The sequence below is a fragment of the Stomoxys calcitrans genome, chromosome 2 (genome assembly GCF_963082655.1).
Source record: "Stomoxys calcitrans chromosome 2, idStoCalc2.1, whole genome shotgun sequence".
NCBI lineage: Eukaryota > Metazoa > Arthropoda > Insecta > Diptera > Muscidae > Stomoxys > Stomoxys calcitrans.
Window position 1 is genome coordinate 127,948,608 of NC_081553.1, and position 21,906 is coordinate 127,970,513.

At 39.5% G+C, this 21,906-nt stretch overlaps 1 protein-coding gene across 2 annotated transcripts; it reads right to left on the minus strand.

The window, feature by feature from the left end:
- Positions 1-7,860: 7,860 nt before the first annotated feature.
- On the minus strand, positions 7,861-16,464 carry LOC106095284 (uncharacterized). 2 transcript variants are annotated; one of them, XM_059361830.1, is made up of 5 exons: positions 16,262-16,464; positions 16,052-16,192; positions 15,852-15,982; positions 15,580-15,772; positions 7,861-10,149 (listed from the first exon to the last, which is right to left on the minus strand). In XM_059361830.1, exons 1-5 carry the CDS (start codon positions 16,438-16,440, stop codon positions 7,893-7,895), a joined length of 2,901 nt encoding a protein of 966 aa, XP_059217813.1. In that variant the 5' UTR covers positions 16,441-16,464; the 3' UTR covers positions 7,861-7,892. The 2 variants fall into 2 exon arrangements, with proteins under 2 accessions (XP_059217813.1, XP_059217812.1); XM_059361829.1 differs by having other exon boundaries at positions 15,843-15,982.
- Positions 16,465-21,906: the final 5,442 nt, after the last annotated feature.

The following is a 21,906-nucleotide window of genomic DNA, read 5'->3' on the forward strand; positions in this document are numbered from 1 at the left end:
AAGCTAAGCCACGTCTTGCCTGTATATATTAAGTTGTTTCACTGCGGCGTATTGCCCCACTTCCCATTACCACTATTCCAACATTCTCAACCAACTTGGGCAACAGGTTGTTTACGCTGAGATTGCATTTATATGTAGTGAAGACGAAAGCTCAGAGTAACAAAAAATCGTAAATATTATTTTGCTGCATTTCGTTTTGCTTTAGTTTCACATATACAACACTCTCATCGGCTTCTCTTGATCTCACCCCAGGGGAGAGTAATGGCTGGCTATTTAATATATTTTTCTTTTGGCATTTGGGTACATCGTCAACGTTTGTTGCTTAAGTCTTTTGTTTACTAACGAAGTATGTGAGAGGGAGCAAAAGAGTAGTTTATGTGTAAAACACTCTCCAGTGTTGCCGTTTTAGGTTTTCATACCCACCACCAGAGGATGGGGGTATACTTATCTAGTCATTCCGTTTGTAACATCTCGAACTATTGATCTAGGACCCAATAAAGTATATATATTATTGATCGTCTAGACATTCTGAATCGATCTAGCCATGTCCGTCCGTCTGTCGAAATCACGATAGAGGTCGGACGCGTAAAGCTAGCTGCTTGAAATTTTGCACAGATACATTAAATTGATGTAGGTCATTGGGGATTGCAAATCACATCGATATAGATTTGAATGTAGCTTCCGTATAAACCAATCTCTCGACTTCTTAAGCCCCTGGAAGCCGCAATTTCTGTCTGATTTCGCTAAAATTTTCCACATAATGTTCTGCTATGACTACCAATAACTGTGCTAAGTACCGACCAAATCGGTCAAGAACCTTGTAAAGCTCCCATATAAACCGATCTCCCAATTTGGTAGATTCGGAACGTATAAATTTCAGTACATACACTGAAAATATTTGTGTCCCAATTTTAAAGATTCGAGCCAAAGATAAACAAACTCAATTGAAAGATGATCAATCTTCCAACATTTTAAGGAAACATTTCCTTTGGTGAAAGATTTTTTGCTTGATATTAAGGATCTTTTATTTCAAATGGTAGATTAATAGATCTAAAACTTTGCATATGGTTATTAAAGCTAGGAAATTGGTTTTGGGACAACACAACAGTGTTCCTTAATTAAAGACGCAAAATAGTCTTAGAAATAGAGGCGTCTTTTAATGTTTAGTTTTTTAGGTTAAGATGCTTAGTTTAAAACAAGTAAAAGCGTGCTAAGTTCGACCGGACCGAATCTTATATACATTCCACCATGGATCGCATTTGTCGAGTTCCTTTCCCGGTGTCTCTTTTTAGGCAAACAGAGGAAAGGAAAGGATAAAAGAAAATAATTGCTATGCTATTGGAGCTATATCAAGTTATGGTCCCATTCGAACCATAATGGAATGAATATTGGAGACCATAGTAGAAGTCATTGTGTAAAATTTCAGCCAAATCGAATAAAAATGCGCTCTTTAGGGGCTCAAAACGTAAAATAGGGAGATCGTTTTATAGGGAAGCTGTATTAGGCTACAGACCGATTCAGACCATATTTGACATGTATGTTGAAGGTCATGGGAGAAGCCGTTGTACAAAATTGCACCCAAATCAGATAATAATTACGCCCTATAGAGGCTCAATAAGTCAAGATCACAGATCGGTTTTAATGGCAGCTATATCTGGTTATAGACCGATTTGAACCATACTACGCACAGTTGTTGAAAGTCATAACGAAACATGTCATGCAAAATTTCAGCGAAATCGGATAGGATTTGCGCCCTCTAGAGGCTCAAAAATTCAAGACCCCAGATCGGTTTATATGACAGCTATATCAGGTTATAGACCGATTTCAACCATACTTAGCACAGTTATTGGAAATCATAACAAAACACCTCATGATCATAACAAAAATTTCAACCAAATCGGATAAAAATTGCGCTCTGTAGTGGCTCAAGAAGTCAAGATCAACGATGGGTTTATATGGCAGCTATATCAAAACATGGACCAATATTACCCATTTACAATACCAATCGACCTACATCTAAAAGAAGTATTTGTAAAAAATTTCAAGAGGCTAGCTTTACTCCTTCGAAAGTTAGCGTGCTTTCGACAGACGGACGGGCAGACGGACGGACGGACAGACGGACGGACGGACAGACGGACGGACGGACAGACGGACGGACGGACAGACGGACGGACGGACAGACGGACGGACGGACAGACGGACAGACGGACAGACGGACGGACGGACAGACGGACGGACAGACAGACAGACGGACGGACAGACGGACGGTCGGACAGACAGATGGACGGACGGACGGTCAGACGGACGAATATGGATAGATCGACATAAAATGTCATGATGATCATGAATGTATTTACTTAATGGGGTCTGAGACGAATATTTCAAGGAGTTACAAACAGAATAACGAAACTAGTATACCCCCTATGGTTGAGGGTATAAAAATAATGTTTCAAAACATAACAACCCAGCATTTTTTTTTTACTTTCACTTTATTCTGCCATGAAATCGGGTTCATTTGGGATTTAAAAATAAATCCTGCAAAAATGGTATATATTTTGTTATGGTAAAACCTGTAAAAAATTGGTTTTAGCACTTACATCTCGAAAAGGCCATTAGTTCGGATTTAGCGGCCAGTGCAAACGTACATTAAATGTACTGTCAAGGAGCTGCCGCACGGAAAATGCTACCTGTTTTCTTCAACCTTTTCACTGAATTACATTCTACTTTTTTCAGCAAAATTTTGAAAAAAGTAGCATATAATTCACTGAATTCGCTGAAGAAAACAAAGGAATTTTTTAAGAGACAGCCCTATGTTAAAATTCATGACAATTTAATGTAGCTTTGGATGTAAAATTTTAAAAAGTTTTGCTAGCAATTGGACACTCATTTTGTAGTAGAATAAGAATCAATCAGTGTTCAAAATTTGAAACGAATGATCGTGTCCGTTAGCAAGTAGGAAATTAAATTTAAATATACCATCTTATTGTTTTGATTTTGGTTCATTCGCTTCATAGCTAAAATCCTACAAATTAGGAAAAATCTTAAATTTTGAGCCAATTTGTTTTTTTCAGTGTAACAAAAACGATCAGCTCATAGTGCGGCAATTTGGATATTCTATAACTGATTTTCATGAAATTTTGCCCTTCTTGAGATATAGCAGGATGATTTATTAAAAGATATTTTAATGAAATGTTTCTTTTATGACGGTTCTTTATATACATAAGGGAGGGTATATTTTTGGGAGTTTTCAAAATCGAATTCTAAGAAGTTTTGTCCTAGAAACTATTGGTCTAAAATTTGTTTTGATTACCTACCAATTGACCCAACCTAATATATGATTTGCAATTTTGTAAAATGTGGAACATAAATATTTCGTGAGTATTTGAAAATTGCATTTATTTAAACTGTTGGTCGGTTAGATGCGGATTAAGTAGGGAATTTAAAAATTTTGGTCGAAAATTTGCTCAAAAGTGGCAACACTGACACTCAGATCACATTAATACCTCTTCTTCTCAGCGAATAGATAGATGTATCTATCTATGCCAAAGACTAAAGTACTTTATGGGTGTTTCAAAGATATTTTAAATTATAGTTAAATTAAGGGGGCTCAAAAGAGCTTATTTATATTAAAATTAATATTGGTTTTACACTTTTATATTTAGAATAATGTATGCATAACAAAATTCGCAAAACAAGCTCAAGTACGAATTTGTTTCAAAATATTTATCACCATTTTGTAAATTACATTTTTTAATCAAAACTCTCTTTGGGTTCGCTGGAAAAAAATGTGCTTATATGCAAAATTGGTTCAATTGAGCGAGTTTTCATTCTTTCTGGACCATAAAAAAAAAAAGCTCAAATATGTCATAAATTTCAAAAATGTCTATATTCTTTATTTTTCAATTTTAAAAGCATGTAATGTACAATACAATTCTTCCAATTTTCTTCAATTTTCTAATTTTTGAACAAATTTGAATAGCAGCAGATAAAATAATTACTACATGATATTATATTTATGATATAAAACAATAAATCAACTCCTAAAATTGACAATTTTTTTCAATATATATCAATTGCCTCAATTCTTTGTTTAGAAGTTCAAAAATGTTGTTTGAACTCATTCAAAAGTACACAATTTTTAATTTAATAGCAGCAGACAGTGTTTGTTGATATCAGCAGACTTATTTCTCTGGGTGTAAGTTCGGTTCGGTTAGAAGGACAGTCAATTTTATTAACAGACTCATTTAGACTTATTTAGTCCATTGTAGCACTGTAGCGACAGACCAGGTGTCTGGTGGGAATCGAACCCATGACCTCACTGGTAATCTGAACGACCAAACGGATACTAACTCCAGCTACAAAATCTCGACCCCCCGCGCAGATACGGATAGTGGGTTGGTTGGTTGACCTACATATTCCCGATGGTCTTGAAATTTGGTTCAGATACTTGGTTTTATTAAGGCGCGATATTGCGATATTGGGGATTGCAATTGGTCCCCATTTTGATGTAGTTCCCACATACACCATTTGGGTTTCTTTAGCGTCTAGAAGCCTAATTATTTTGATTTGATTTGGCAGATCTTGCATATGTGCTGTACACTTGTGGCTATAAATACCTACACCATATACGGCGCGTATAGCTTCATTCATATAATTCGAACGAATACCCGTTTGATCCCAATAAACAAAATACGAAATATTATGGCGATCGAATTTTAGGACCCAGAATGAAATTCGTAAACAAGCAATGGGTTTTATGGTTACTGCATAAACTACACCCACAGTCGTGGGTGTTTGTTGTTTCAGTTTAATCATGTCCATCTGTCCGCGTATGTTTTCTGTTCTGATCCGTCTGTCGTTTGTTTTTTTATCAACATGGACTCCATATATGGTTACAAAATATCACCAAATTTTTCACATATCATTTCAGCTCAAAGACGAACGCTATCAACTTTGATAAAAATCCGTTCAAATTAAGATATGTCTCATATGAGTACTACTAAACAATAATAATACTCGCTAACATTCGAAAATAGGAATTTTGGGGAAGGCTCGGGCTCCATAGCTCCCTCCCCCACCCTCGGCTAGGTCCCTGGCATAAAATTTATATCGTCTTTACATTATGAGTCGATCTAGTCATGCCCGTCCGTCAGTTGAAACCACATTAACGTCAGAGCGAATAAATGTAGCAGCAACAAATGTTGCACAAACACTTAGCATTGATGTAAAGGTACGTTCAGATTAACCAAATATTTGACCCTTGTATTATCATTTTTGCCCAAAACATGTCTAATTCGTATATTCTTGCTTTTATATTCACATTAGAAACATTCAATTAAAACATTTTGTTTGCTCAAATACAATCAATCAAATAGCTTTAACCGTTAGATCAAACAAAAAGCTTTTTATTTGTTCTAAATTAATTTTTTTCTTTCCTAAATGTTTCATCTTATCTTTTTCTTCTAGGTAGTATAGCGTGCAGTTGATTCCAATTTTAATATTTTATACGATTTTAAATAACTGAAGACTAAATAACTACTAAAATCAAATTCGTTTTCTAATCTGAAATACCTTTCATTTAAACCCCTTATTGGAAAAGTCAGCAGATGTGTCCGGTTTGGGGTATGGGCCTTAAAAACATCAATATCGAGCTCCACTCTATTTAAGACCCAATCTGTCATGGTGAGCAAATACGTCCTATATGGGGGTTTGACGTCCCCCAGACAGTTGGTCCCGAATGTTGATATCATATATATATGATATGGCCCTCAAAATATACATCAGGTTCATGTTCTACTTTAAAATACCTCTCATTTGAGACCCATATTACAATGGTCAGCAAATACGTCATATTTGGGTGGTGTTATGGGTGTGAGGTGACCCCATAGAAACTCTTTCCTGAATATTGATATCAGATTCATGCTTTACTCCCAAAAACCTTTCATTTGAGCCTCACATTACTATGGTCGTAAATGTGAACCCTTTTGGGGGTGTTTTTGTCCCACATTTTGATATCAGATTCATATTCTACACTCCAACACCATTCAGTTGAGTTCAGTATATCCATGGTCGATCAATATGTCCGATTTAGGGGTGTTTTGGGGGTTGGGGTGGTCCTCCAAACATTTCGTCCGACACTTGGATATCAGATACGTTTTCTGCCACACAAAATTTCGCTTAATCGCACAACCCATCTCCAAGATCTGGCGTTTTTGAAAATTAGTTTAAGAGGGGAGGGTCCGCCCACCTTCAGACATGTAGTACCCCATTTTCACCACGGGATCAATTCAATATGCACTATCTGTGAATATTTCAAGAAAATGGGTTCAGCCCTTTTTGAGTCTATAAGGAACAGAGAAACAAACAAACAAACAAACGCAAGTTGATTTTTATACCCTCCACCATAGGATGGGGGGTATACTAATTTCGTCATTCTGTTTATACCTACTCGAAATATTCATCTGAGACCCCATAAAGTATTTATATTCTTGATCGTCGCGACATTTTACACCGATATAGCCATGTCCGTCCGCCTGTCCGTCCGCCTGTCCGTCCGCCTGTCCGTCCGCCTGTCCGTCCGTCTGTCTGTCGAAAGCACGCTAACTTCCGAAGGAATAAAGCTAGCCGCTGGAAATTTTGCACAAATACTTCTTATTAGTTTAGGTGGGTTGGTATTGTAAATGGGCCATATCGGTCTATGTCTTGATATAGCTGCCATATAAACCGATCTTGGGTCTTGACTTCTTGAGCCTCTAGAGTGCGCAATTCTCATCCGATTTGAATGAATTTTGCACGAAGTATTTTGTTATGATATCCAACAACTGTGCCAAGTATGGTTCAAATCGGTTCATAACCTTATATAGCTGTCATATGAACAGATCTGGGGACTTGACTTTTTGAGCCTTTAGAGGGCGCAATTCTTATCCCATTTGACTGAAATTTTGCAAGACGTGTCAAATAAGGTTCAAATCGATTCATAACCTGATATAGCTGCCATATAAACCGATCTGGGATCTTGACTTCTTGAGCCTCTAGAGGTCGATTTGCCTGAAATTTTGTACGACGGATCCTCTCATGACCATCAACATACGTGTTTATTATGGTATAAATCGGTCAATAGCCCGATACAGCTCCCATATAAATCGATCTCTCTATTTTACTTCTTGAGCCCCCAAAGGGCGCAATTCTTATTCGAATTGGCTGATATTTTACACAGGTATCCAACATATAATATAATTGTGGTCCGAACCGGACCATATCTTGATATCGCTCTAATAGCAGAGCAAATTTTTTCTTATGTCCTTTTTTGCCTAAGAAGAGATGCCGGGAAAAAAACTCGACAAATGCGATCCAAGGTGGAGGATATAAAAGATTTGGCCCTGCCGAACTTAGCACACTTTTACTTGTTATATATAAGATATAAGATATAAGGAAGTAATTTAATAATTAATTGAAATCATATACACATTGTTTCAACTGGATGCTCAAAAAGTAAAAACATAAGTCCAAACTTATCAACTGGAAAATAATTCAAAATTGAGAAATTTGTCAGTAGAAACAAACAACATGCTTGCTGCAACAACTGAAAGTTTGCTAGTTTGCAGCATTTTTGTGCTAAAACAGCAAACATAGTCTGCTGTTCTAAAATAGTAAAAATGTGACTGTAGTCAAAAATTAAAGAATTTCTTTAAAAATTTAAAACAGTTTCCTATAATGAATAAAGAATTTAAATTTTTAATCAGCAGACCATAAGTAAATTATGCGATTGTCTCAAAACTGCTTTATTTTTATGGCAAAAATAAATTAATTAAATAAATATATATTGTACTAAACATATACTATAAACTTACACTAATTTCATTTCATAGTTCAGTTGACTACTTTACTTTATCTTAGATATCATTTGTATCATCCCCATCCGTATTTTCCAACTGTTTGGACATAGAATTATACCATTCGTTGACATGCTGTGAGACAATGTCCACGATTTTCGTAACCTGACTCTTGAAGGTTTTTACAAACTTCTTGCTAATGGTATCAATATCATTTTCTGACTTCCCCGTACTACGAACTGCCTCATCAACCTTGTACTCAAAGGCCCGCAATCGACTTGGCGATATTTCATTGGCTGCAACAATCGGATCTTCGTCTTTGCTAACCATATTGTCATGCCAAGATTCAGCTGTATCTAAAGAACGCTTCGAACGTGAAGATGTCAAATCCCACCAAGGCAATTCATCGAACTTGGCCTTTGTGGTTGGCGGCTCCGATTCATGTGCAGTGCTGTCCGTCTCGTCTTCATCACCGTCGGAAGTTCCAAGGAAGCTGTCTTTCATGAAGTTCGAAAAACGTGATTTTCTAGTGGTCGATGACATTGATTCGCTATCGACTAGGATGTCATCGACGTCTTTGGATGTCTCTACCTCTTTGTCGTCTTCGACGGCAGAATTTTTAAAGTTTTTTTCGCTCATTTTCATTTGAGCTTGGGCAAATTCATCCGCACTATCGTTTGCAGAATCTGCATTAGACTCAGCTGGTTCGCTATTATCCTGCTCATCGATGTTCGATGCAATTCCTTCGTCGTGCTTATCGAAATAACTGCTGAATAAATTCGATTTGCCTTTGCTATAAACTTTGTTGAGAGGTTCATCAGCTCCCAAGGAGTTGAAAGGCGAGCCAGTAGACGGTTTATTGTCCACAGATGATTTCGAGGGATTTACAGGCAAAGATTCGTAGAACTCTGTGGGTAATAGACGGAGTGGTTTCATTTCATTGACTATATCTTTGGATAGCTTTGGCCTTGGTTCCTTTTTAGAAGACACCTTCTTGACATGCTGTATCTTCAGTTCTTCATCTGCCACGTCCTCTCCATTTACTGAGTCTATATTCTGCAGGAATACATCACCTTCGGGAAATTTTACATAATCCGGTTCAGTTTGCACACCCACGTTTTTGAAAAACTTCTCCTCGTCAAATTCCAAATCTTCAAATGTACGTTTGTTTGTCTTTTTCTCCGGTTTCTTAATATCTGTTACTTTCTTGGTGAAGGCAGTCTTCTTGCCATCCCTGGTCATGAAAAAAGGGCCGTTGTAGGTGTCAGAGTTTCGAGCGCTTCTACGTAATAAAGGTAGATTGGCGTTTAAAGGTTCCCGAAAAAGTTTACCCAACCATTTCATTGCTGCCTGCCTTCTTTCAGGGGAAAACGCCTCACGTTTAAAGGGCGTGTTTATGGCCTCAGTTAAAGTTTTGAAAACACCAGTACTATCAAGTGCTCCATTCCCTAGAAAAAATTTTTTGTTTTGCTCATTCTTGGAGTCCACCGAACGTCTGTGGCGGTATTTCTTACGCCCAGCGGGAGCGGCCGTCTTTGCTGCAGCTTCTTTGATGAGTTCTTTAAGCAAACGATCTGAGGATGTGTATCTTTTGATCTTTTCCGTGGATTCTTGACTCTCGTCTTCCGTCGAAGTAGACATTGATGAGTCCACTTCGGTATATTGACAATGTTCTACATTGGCATTGGGTAGCACCCAAAAGCTAACCGAGGATGCAGGTGTTTTCAATTGCACAAACGAGTTGGATTGTTTTCTCTTGATTTCTGGCTCCAATGTGGAGTTAATGCTAACTTGTTTGTTATTCAACATCACTTGGCCATCGGACATGGTTAAGGCATACTGCCACACTTCATTGTCCTTAAGTTTGCTCATAGATCTAACAGTTATCTGCAAAGGTGTAGTCTGCTTATTGATCACCATAAATGCCAGACCTCCAGACTCACTATTCGCACAGTGGGTATACAATTTATTGCTACGACCAAAGAAGCCAGACAGAGGTTTAGCGGCAAATACTCTGGAACCCATGACTTTCTTGTACACAGCAGTTACATAGAAACTATACTTGGGAGATTCCCAATCGGAGAGAGAGACTGGCTTGAATATAACATCAAATCCATTGTGGGCGGCATCTCCCATTGTCTGAGCCCAATTGAGACCCTCTTGAACTTCTTCGTCATCCATAAAGGAGAGGCTTGGATTAAAGGTCTTCAGTAGTGTCAACCAAACGGGGACCTTTTCTTTGAATAAAACTTTCAAAGCGGGGTCATGTTCGTTGAATGCGCTTGTTAAACTATTGCCCAAAAATGAATCGGATGATCTGTAAAGGAAGAAATATTTAAAGGAATTTATTTTTAATTATGTTAAAAAAATTAGGAGTTTCTTCAAATTCTTAAAAAAAGCAAAACATTTTAACAAATGACAAGAAAATGTTCAATATTCACAATATAAGAGTAATAAAATCCAGACCTACACTGATCATTTCAAGGCAAATTAAATGTAAAGAAATCCAAACAATGGACAGGACAAAGAAAAGATATCTTGCCCTATAAATATGCCAGAGGGGTATTGAAAATCGTTGGAGATTAAAACCTCGACTTATCCATTGACTGTTGAACGACATCATCTCATGCACTGAATGTGAGCCCCCAGCAAATGACACTGGACACCTACAAGCACTGCTGTGAGATTAAAGAAGCGTTTCTCTTGGTTAAGCTAGGTCAAGCATTGACACTGATTGTGCAGATTGGACTTGCAGTATTCCTTCTCTATACTTTAAAGATCATCCACTTTGTTCACGACGTACATCCATGAGGTGGGTAAGGAGGTAAATGTGCTAGTAGATGGAGTAACGATTTCGACCATCAAGTGTCCCAAAATACTTGGTGTCACATTTGACAGCTCTTACACATGAATTTGCGATTAGGTCAGACATAGATACAAGGTCCTCAAGTCACTAGCCGGCAGCACTTGAGTTGTCAACAAAGAAACCTTGGTGACCAGGTAAAAAGGCAGGGCCAGGCCGGTCAGTGGTAAGTTATGCAGCTCCAAAATGGTCTCGTAAGCTATGTGACACGCAGTGGAATAATATTCAGATCTACCAGAATGCCCAGCTAGACCCATTCAACTCAGCCCACCTTATTCGCAAAGTTCAACAAAACCAAGCAGGCGAAAGATTGAACACAACACAGTGCTATAACAAAAAAACAGGATTTATATTGAGAAACTAACCTGATCACTGTACTAGTATCAAGCGGAAAAATAAGCGGCAATACTGTTCGTACCAACTCAAAATATCGATCTACAACCCAATTAAATATATATGTTCCTAAACGTCCTGTCATTCTATGGCTATCTAGCAATCGAAGCGCTCGAACGATTGCAACTTTCGGCTTCAAACTTCCTGTCGATGTAGTTCTTTGGGGATTACATTTGATCCATATTTAAATATGTCCTTAAATGTTTTCCTATTTTGCATTTTTCTATACACTTATGTCCTTCAGAGCCCACACCAAATAACAGACCTCTTAAGGCCATCTTGATCCTCCAGAGGGTGCAATTATTATCTGATTTGGCTGAAATATTGCACAATGCTTTTTGCTATGACTCTCCACCAAGTATGGTCCCAATCGGTATATAACCTGATATAGCTCCCATTTAAACCAATCTCTTAATTGGGGTTACTTTATCCCTGAATTGTGTTTTCCTTTTTACTGATTTCCGGTGTATATTTTATGGTTTGGATTTTGGTGTATTCAGGGGACTATAGTAGAATTTTCCTGCGAACATTTTTGTAGAATATTTTAAAATGCTAGAAGTCCAATTTAAAGAAGTTTTTTACCCTATTCCCAAAAAGGGTGGCAATTGCGGTTAGGGGAAAGTTTCCCGGCACTCTAAGGGATATACTTCAGGAAGCTCTACGTGCAACAGCAAATTGGGCTACCGAAAGTGGTCTGGGTATAAATCCGTGCAAGACAAAAGTAGTTCCTTTCAGCAGGAGATACAAGTTGCCTACAGTGAAACCTGTCTCCTTGGGTGGAGGGAATGTTCCATTTACAGAAAGCCCAAAATATCTGGGTGTTTTGCTGGACAGGAAATTGAACTACAAATCCATCATTTTGGAAAGGGTAAGAAAGGACACTCTTGCCCTATACACCTACAAGAGAGCGATTGGCAAAAGTTAGGGATTTAGACCGCGTGTCATGCATTGGGTATATACTTCAGTTGTCAGACCTATAATATATATGGTGTTGTGGTCTGGTGGACGACGTTTCAAAAATCCACCTACTGGTCAATACTTAACCGGATCCAAAGGATGGCTTGTTTGTGCATCACAGCCACACCGAGGACGACACCAAATTGTAGCAACCATTGCCGTGAGGTTAAGAGAGTTGTCTCATTGGTCATGTGGCGGCTATGGACACTATGTTATACTTGATGATGTTCCAGGCATCGTGGATTACACCCTACCTAAGCCGCTTTTTGATAAAAATTACTGTACCACTATTCCTGATAGAACCGATTGGAACTACGATATCCCTGGTAACAGAAGTCACATAGACTTCTATAAGAATGGTTCCAAACTAATCGACCAGGTGGGCTTTGAGGTGTACTCTAAAGATCTAGACCTGGTCATATTATATAGAGGTTACCCGACCACTGCAGTGTGTATCAAGCAGAGATCCTTGCAATTAAGGAAGTGGTGTAATGGCTAAGATATAATGTCATTACGACGATTGGCATAAATATCTTTTCAGACAGCCAGGCAGCCATTAAATCCCTGGAGAACGTTTCTTAACACAAAAACCGCCCTCGACTGTCGCAGATCTTTCAACGAGATGGCTGAACAGTTCAAAATTCACCTGTTCTGGATGCCGGACCATAGAGATATCCCAGGGAATTCTAAAGCAGACGAGCTTGAGAGCTTACACACTCCAGGGACACTGGAATATGTGGGTATGCCTCTAGCGACATGTAAGCTAAATGTTCAGGACCAGGCCCGAAGGGCAACGAATAATAGATGGTAACAAAGGGGGGGCTGTGGGCATTCCAAAACTATGTGGCCCCATCTAGACCTGAGAAAGTCTACTGCTTTGCTGTCATTGGCTAGAACAGACGTCTCAGTCATTGACAGGTCACTCTCTAATCGGAAAATATGCTGACAGACTGAAGGTTGCCAGAAACGACTTTTGCAAAAGCTGTAGGGACATCGAGGAAGAAGAGACTATAGAACACTTTCTGTGTGTGTCCCGCACTAGCAGTTAGAAGGAGTTCCACTTTAGGTTCTCATTTCTTTGAGAACCTGTCTGATTTAGAACCTGATGGTTCAACGGTAGGAACAGGAACTTCTGTTCCTGTGGTACCACAATGGACGAAAACGTCTAAGTGAGTCTGATGGCAGACTGCCACTTAACCCTAACGTAACCTAAGAAGACGATAGCCACAGCTGAAATTTTTTCTGATGTTCTCCCCAGGCTTCGAAGTCAGGCGTTCAACGGTAGGAACAGAAACTTTTTCTGTTCCTGTGGTATCACAATGGACGAAAATGTCTAAGTGAGTCTGATGGCAGATTGCCACTTCACTATCCCAAATTTCGACGAAATCGGACAATAAATGCGCCTTTTATGGCCCCAAAACCTTTAATCGAGAGATCGGTCTGTATGGCAGCTATATTCAAATCTGGACCGATCTAGGCCAAATTGATGAAGAATATCAAAGGGCCCAACACAACTCACTGCTTCAAATTTCGGCGACATCGAACAATAAATACGCCTTTTATGGATCCAAAACCCAAATCGAGAGGTGGGTCTATATGGCAGCTATATCCAAATCTGGACCGATCTGTAACAAATTGAAGAAGAATATCGAGGGACCGAACACAACTCACTGCCATAAATTTCATCAATATCGGATAATAAATGTGGTTTTAATGGGCCTGAGACCTTAAATCGGCGGATCGGTCTTTATATCCAAATCTGAACCGATCTGGAACAAATTGCAGAAGTATGTCGAGGGGCTTAACTTAACTCACTGTCCCAAATTTAGGCGACATCGGACAATAAATGCGCTTTTATGGGCCCAAACCCTTAAATCGAGAGATCGGTCTATATGGCAGCTATATCCAAATTTGAACCGATCTAAGCCAAATTGAAGAAGAATGTCGAAGGGCCTAACACAACTCACTGTCCTTAATTTCAGCGACATCGGACAATAAATGGGCCTTTTATGGGCTCAAAACCTTAAATCGAGAGATCGGTCCATATGGCAGCTATATCCAAATCTGGACCAATTTGGGCCAAGATTCAGAAAAACGTCGAAGTGCTTAATCTAACTCACTGTCCCAAATTTCGGCGATATCGGACAATAAATGCGCCTTTTATGGGACCAAAACCTTTAATCGAGGGATCGGTCTATATGGCAGCTATATAAAAATCTGAACCAATTTGGGCCAAGATTCAGAAAAACGTCGAAGTGCTTAATCTAACTCACTGTCCCAAATTTCGGCGATATCGGACAATAAATGCGCCTTTTATGGGACCAAAACCTTTAATCGAGGGATCGGTCTATATGGCAGCTATATCCAAATCTGGACCGATTTGGGCCAAGATTCAGAAAAACGTCGAAGTGCTTAATCTAACTCACTGTCCCAAATTTCGGCGATATCGGACAATAAATGCGCCTTTTATGGGACCAAAACCTTTAATCGAGGGATCGGTCTATATGGCAGCTATATAAAAATCTGAACCAATTTGGGCCAAGATTCAGAAAAACGTCGAAGTGCTTAATCTAACTCACTGTCCCAAATTTCGGCGATATCGGACAATAAATGCGCCTTTTATGGGACCAAAACCTTTAATCGAGGGATCGGTCTATATGGCAGCTATATCCAAATCTGGACCGATCTGAAACAAATTGAAGAAGAATATCGAGGGGCTCAACACTATCAATCAGCAATCAGCTCAATATCTTTATTTTTAAAGACTGTAGCGTGATTTCAACAGACAGACGGACGGACTTAGCTAGATCGTCTTAGATTTTTACGCTGATGAAGAATATATATGCTTTATAGGGTTGGAAATGGATATTTCGATGTGTTCCAAACGGAATGACAAAATTAATAATAATATAAAAATTAATAATTAATATAAAAAGTGATATAACACCCATTATATATGAGATAAAATTTCATTTGATAGGAAAGTTCACAGGATAACGAATTTGGTAATTCGACCCCTGGCTTTTGAAATACGAAAGATGGTTCCTATCCCTTATAGTACACCTTTCCGAACACTCGGTCCTTTCATCTCCTCAACATGCTGGTGCTAGATTTACCATTCATACTTCAGCCTGTTTACCATTCAATATTTAGAATTATTCAAATAATTATTACACTATTTAGTTCACAAAAAGGACGATTTTCACAGATAGTTATTCATAACTGAATTGTTTTAAGGCGATTGGAAAACTTTGATGTTAAAAACTCGTTTTTAATTTTAAATCCATGGTTTCCTTGACGAAAAATTCTTAGAAATCCGATAACCGCTGTGGTGCTCGGCAATGAGGGTTTGAGCTAATTTAGTCAATATATGGGAAAAATGATTTCTCCGATTTCAATTGTCTAAATTATCAAGTGAACCAACATCCTCCAATGCCAACCCAAATTTCATATTCAAATATTTATAAATGTATGTATGGTTCCATTCCATTACTCCAAAATCTTTTTTAATGATACTCTACCACTCGTACTTACCCTATCCAACCGAAGGCAGTATTCAAGTCTTTTGACATTTGCACGTATTCTTTAGTTTCATCAGGACTACTGCCCGAGGAAATATCAGCACCCATAATTTGCCAATTGGTATCAGTCTCTCGGAAAGATTCAACCATTAAATTGAAAGTTTTCATATCGTTGACATAATCGGAAGCAGCAGAAGTACCAAAGTCTAAAAATTAACAAAATACACACGCACATTAGCAAACATGGTAAAGAGTTGAACGTGAAACTTGCAATACCATTCATACCTGTACCCAATTGCCAGATGCAATCGGTAATTCCCACAGCTTGGGAATTGTTCAAAATTTTGAAAGCATGCATGGGATCCCAGTCATTTGGTGTATAGGGAACTGGTATAATCATGGACCAATCCATGGCTCTGCGAAACAATGTTAATTAAAATAGATGTTTTTAAATGCAAATTCCTTATTGAAGTTACACTCCTTACCTGGTCCATTTGTTGAAACCCTTCCATACAATCTTTGTGGGATTGCGAAGTTTCGTATTTGTCTCTGAGGCAAAGTAATAATCACCCACAAATTTAATATGAGAATGATCGAGCATGGAAGCCATGCGTGTAATGGACTTTCTGCAAGTACATAAAATAGATGATGAGTTTCCTTCAATGCCCTCCTGGTACAATTTATGCACCACTTACCTATGGGAGCCATCCAAAGCCTCATACAAATCCTCGGGTTTCATGGTAAAACTAACGAATTTATCACTCACATCATTCACTGGTCGATTTATGTTCAACTGTACCACAATATCGCCAAGGGATAATTTTATCCATATCGCTATAAGCGCAACGCTTATTAAATATTTCCAGGACATCATCTTTAGATGCTAACGTTGTCTTCCCAACGCGTTCTTTTCTACTTCAAGTGTTCTAGCTGACTGCACTACTCGATCAAGATATGCGTGATATTTTAAGATTTTCTTTTGTCACTCTTCATGGCATTTGGTTTATATACAATTTTTATGGAATTTCACAAATGGTCTTGAGTGCATGGTCAGCACATTTCTTAGAGTTCATTGAAGCAATCGACGTGCATGTGAAGCAAGTACATCTTCATGATGTTTCTTTAGAACAAAATCTTTGCGTACTATTGGGATTTTTTTACAAACATGTCTGTAAGAAAACATGAAACGCTACAAAAAAAAAAATAAATGCCCGTTTTCGCCAGCCATTACTAATAAAAGTTAAAATTGTTACAGTGAGTTCATCCGTTAAAAAATGCGAGACTTTCACAATTAAGAATAATAAAATTTTGCGTCGATTTCCGTCCGACTTTCGAAGGCAATCTCACTTTCAAACAAGAAAAGCGTAAAAATCTAAGACGATCTAGACATGTCCGTCCGTCTGTCCATCTGTCTGTTGAAATCACGCTACAGTCTTTAAAAATAGAGATATTGAGCTGAAATTTTGCACAGATTCTTTTTTTGTCCATAAGCAGGTTAAGTTTGAAAATGGGCTATATCGGACTATATCTTAATATAGCCCCCATATAGACCGATCCGCCGATTTAAGGTGTTAGGCCCATAAAAGCCACATTCTTTGTCAATTTAGCTCAAATCGGTCCAGATTTGGATACAGCTGCCATATAGACCGATCCTCCAATTTAGGGTCTTAGGCCCATAAAAGCCACATTTATTATCCGATTTCGCTGAAATTTGGGACAGTGAGTTGTGTTAGGACCTTCGACTTCCTTCGTTAATTTGGCCCAGATCGGTTCAGATTTGGATATAGCTGCAATATAAACCGATCCTCCGATTTATGGTGTTAGGCCCATAAAAGCCACATTTATTATCCGATTTTGCTGAAATTTGGGACAGTGAGTTGTGTTAGGCCCTTCGACATCTTTCTTCAATATGGCCCAGATCGGTTCAGATCTGGATATAGCTGCCATATAGACCGATTTCTTGATTTAGGTTTTTGGCTCATAAAATGCTCATTTATTGTCCGATGTCGCAGAAATTTATTTTATTTTAAGATATAGCTACTGTACTTATTAGTATTTGGTCTAAATCGGAACATATTTTGATATAACTGAAATGGGGCATAAGGTATGAAATTTTGACCGAATCATGATGAAAGGTGATTTACATATATACCCGAGGTGGTGGATATCCAAAGTTCGGCCCGGCCGAACTTAACGCCTTTTTAATTGTTTTTTTTTTTTTGGGATTGCATATGTGCTGAATCTTTCCAATTTTTGGATACAGTTCTCACATCAGATTGTACTTCTTGAGCCCTTGGTAGACATTGTTTAAATCCTATATGGCTCAAATTTCGCATGGTTTGTTTCACTCTGAGTAGAGATGTAGGGGTTGAGGGATACTAAGTAACAGTTCTGAGTGGCTACATTTTGCCAAGGTCTCGTCCTGTTTTGGTACGTCCCTTTTGCTCATTGTGGACACTGAGCTCCACGTAGTTCCACCTAGGATAGCTGCCTTTAACATCCCATAAAGTTAGTACGCTACAATATATAGTGAAATCAACATGTTTTTATAGCCCTTAAACAGTAACAAGTAAAAGCGTGCTAAGTTCGGCCGGGCCGAATCGTATATACCCTCCACCATAGACCGATTCAGACCATATTCGACATGTATGTTGAAGGTCATGGGAGAAACCGCTGTACAAAATTTCAGCCAAAGCGGGTAGGAATTGCGCCCTCTAGTGGCTCAAGAAGTCAAGATTCAAGGCCGGTTTATGTGGCAGCTATTGGGTTGCCCAAAAAGTAATTGCGGATTTTTTAAAAGAAAATAAATGCATTTTTAATAAAACTTAGAATGAACTTCAATCAAATATACTTTTTTACACTTTTTTTCTAAAGCAAGCTAAAAGTAACAGCTGATAACTGACAGAAGAAAGAATGCAATTACAGAGTCACAAGCTGTGAAAAAATTTGTCAACTATATGAAAAATCCTCAATTACTTTTTGGGCAACCCAATATATCAAAACATGAACATATATGGCCTATTTACAATCCCAACCGACCTACACTAATAAGAGGTCGTTAATGACGCCGCCGAGATAAAAACGTTTTTCTCAAAAACCCATGTCCAAACTGAAACGGTAGTAGACGACATGAGAGTGAGAGCAGAGACAACGGAGGACATGTTGAGGCTTTTGATGAAAACCCATTTTCCACAAGATACGACGGGACTCACGGAGACACCGGATATGGTGAAGGAATCCTTGAGGAGCTTCAAACCATTTAAGTGACCCGGACCTGATTGAATATTTCCGGCGTTACTACAGAAAGAGGCAGACTATCTGATGCCTTATCTGGCCAATATTTTCACAGTGTGCCTAGGACTTGCATATACTCCGAAAGCCTGGCAGGATGCCTTTGTCAAGTGTCGGTGGAGTCTGCCCTGCACGAGGTTGTGCATAAAATAGAAGAATCCTTCGATGCCCTAACGTACACCCTGGCGGTATGCATTGACATCGAGGGGCTTTTAACAATGTGCGGACCGACACATTGATGAGACCCGTACCGGGTGGACCGGGTCCTTAGAGACTGGATAACCCATATGCTAAGGAACAGGTGGATAAATTGTGTGTCCCATGGCATAAATATAAGGGTGAAAGTGGCCAGGGCACGCCACAGGGGGGCATTTTATCGTCACTCCTATGAGTGACCACCATAAATGATCTATTACGGATGCTGACTGAAGAGGGTTTGAGGCGATGTTATAATACTTCTAAGGGGTAAGGATCCGAACGAGCTATGCGGAAGGGCCGAAAGGGTCTTGCATATGGCATATGACTGGGCTAAACCCAGAGTTCTCAATGTTAACCCAGAGAAGACTGAAATATGCCTGTTCACGAGGAAGACAAAGGTGGGCCAATTTAACGCACCACATTTCCTCAATAAGACGATTTCGATATCTGACAAGGTCAAATACTTAGGTGTGATCTTGGACAGGAGCGTACTGAGAAGGTTCACAGATGTTGGGCACTATATAGACGGGCCGTAGGCTCGAAATGGGGCCTGTCCACTGGCTCTACAGGAGCGCGATTAGACCAATACTTACTTACGCCTCAGTAGTTTGGTGGACTGCCATGCAGAAAAGTGCAACATAACGACCATACAACAGGTTCAGAGAACATGTTTTCTTGGCATAGGCGGAGCGATGAGGACCACGCCCACTAGGGCACTGTAGACTATTCTAAATATCCGACCCATTGATGTACAGATTAAGTGTGAGGCAGCCACTGCGGCTATGAGACTTAAGGCGATAAAAAATGGATTGGGGATGGGAGTAGCTCATACCATCGCAGTATAATCGAGGCGACGATAGGAAACCTGGAAGGAAGGGGAGAGGTTTCCGATCGGATACCTGAGATGAACCTTAAGTCGAGTGCGAGGCACTGCTGCCTTCGCCACATTGACGGAACCCTAGTATTACCACCAACCCAGGAACTGAGATCTGTTTCAGACTGCCTGACCATAATACGGTCCTGCAGGCGGAGATCCGGGCGATCACGGAATGCGTGAAGTGGTGTGGTGCTAACGCGAGGACGTCGAGTGTGAACATCTTTACGGACAGTAAAATTGCCATAAGGACAATAACAACCAGAACGGTAAGATCACGAACAGTCTTGCAGTGAAAGAAGGATATTAACGCCTTCTCTGAGGATGGCGACGATTTGGCGGTGAAGGCCAGAGGACTGCCGTCAATAAACTTGGTTAACCTGAAGCCTTTCGGGTCGACGTAGTCCGAGTTGAAGGAGTGGGCGACTAATGTGCATGCAACATTGTGGAACAGCAAAACGGTCGGTAGGACGGCGAAAATCCTATAGGATATCCAGATCATTAGAAGACGAGGCCATTACTGAAAGGAAGTAAGAAGAAAGTCAGTAAAGCTATTGGTATCATAATGGGACACATAGGACTACGAGCTCACCTATGTAAAATCGGTGCGGCAAGTGATAGCATGTGTAGAGCATGCGGGGAAGATGATGAGACGTTGGAGCATTTCCTTTGTCAATGCCCGGCTTTCGCGTCTAACAGATACCGGCACTTAGGTGGAGACACATTACCAGACATGAACCAACTTTGGGGAGTGGTATTGAAAACAATTAAGGATTTTGTAAGTAGCACGGAATTCATAATTTTCTTTTTAGAGGTTACTTTATAGTTTTTAGAGCTCACAACAAGCAGATTACTGGCTTAGGTGTATGTCCATAGTGGCATGGGGCGGATTAATATCTGCACCCTCTTTTCAACCTAACTTAACCTAAAGCCAAGAATGCGGCATATAGGACATTACAGTCAGTAGAAACGCGCCAGGTAAAGGAGAGGTATCGGGGAAAAGTAGAGAGGAGAAACGTCTCCTCCGCAAGAAGAAGAAGAAGGAAATAGCAAGATGTGAATGTGTGTGAATCGAGATGTTCCAGAGAGAGAATGAAGTCCGAAAATGCTGCCAAAGAATTAAACATCAAACCGATGGCTTTTGTACAGGCACATCATCCTGCAGAAACAAAAAAGGATATCTAGTAACTGATACCGGCAGTGTGCTGGGAATATGGAAAGAACACTTTTCCCAGTTGTTGGTATCCGATGATGGTGGCCTTAGAACCAATCCCTGATGATGGTATAGAATATGTATCACCTAGTCAAAACGGGGTCAACGTAGCAGTTACCCGGCTGAAAAACATTAAGGCAGCAGGAGCCGATGGGTTACCGACTAAACTGTTTAAGACTGGAGGCGACACGCTGTTAAGGCGTATGCATCAGTTTGTCTTCGCAATTTGGCTAGAAGAACGCATACCCGATGATTGGAATTTCAGCATACCATGTCCCGTATATAAGAAAGGTGACAAGATGGTATGTGCCAACCACAGAAGTAAAAGTCTCCTCCCAATCTCATACAAGATACTCTCGAGCGTGCTGTGTGAAAGATTAAAATTAAAGATTAAAGTCAATGAGATAATTGGGCCTATCGGTGTGGCTTTAGACCTGGTAAATCCACCATAGACCAGATATTCACACAGCGCCAAATCCTGTAAAAGACTCGAGAAGGACAAATCAAAAGCTGCCAACTTTGCGTTAACTTTAAAGCAGCCTTCGAGCGTATACGGCTATACAGGTTCAAAGGTATTTCAGGGCATGTCTGAGTTTGGTATCCTTGCAAAACTGATACGACTTTGACAGATGACGCTTGCTGATACACGCTCCTTAGTTAAAATAGGAAAGAACCACCCGACCCATTCAATACCAAACGAGGTTTCCGACAAGGAGGCAGCCTATGGTATGATCTCTTTAATATCCAGCTGGAGACGATTATAC

What these genes read in the sequence shown, in the direction of transcription:
- LOC106095284 (XM_059361829.1), bottom strand. Translation starts at nt 16,440, where the DNA reads ATGATGTCCTGGAAATATTTAATAAGCGTTGCGCTTATAGCGATATGG. An exon ending in GCTTTGGATGGCTCCCATAG is followed by an intron (nt 16,193 to 16,261) that starts GTAAGTGGTGCA and finishes ATGTACTTGCAG; the next exon opens with AAAGTCCATTACACGCATGG. An exon ending in ACTGCCTTCGGTTGGATAGG is followed by an intron (nt 10,150 to 15,579) that starts GTAAGTACGAGT and finishes CTTCCTTTACAG; the next exon opens with ATCATCCGATTCATTTTTGG.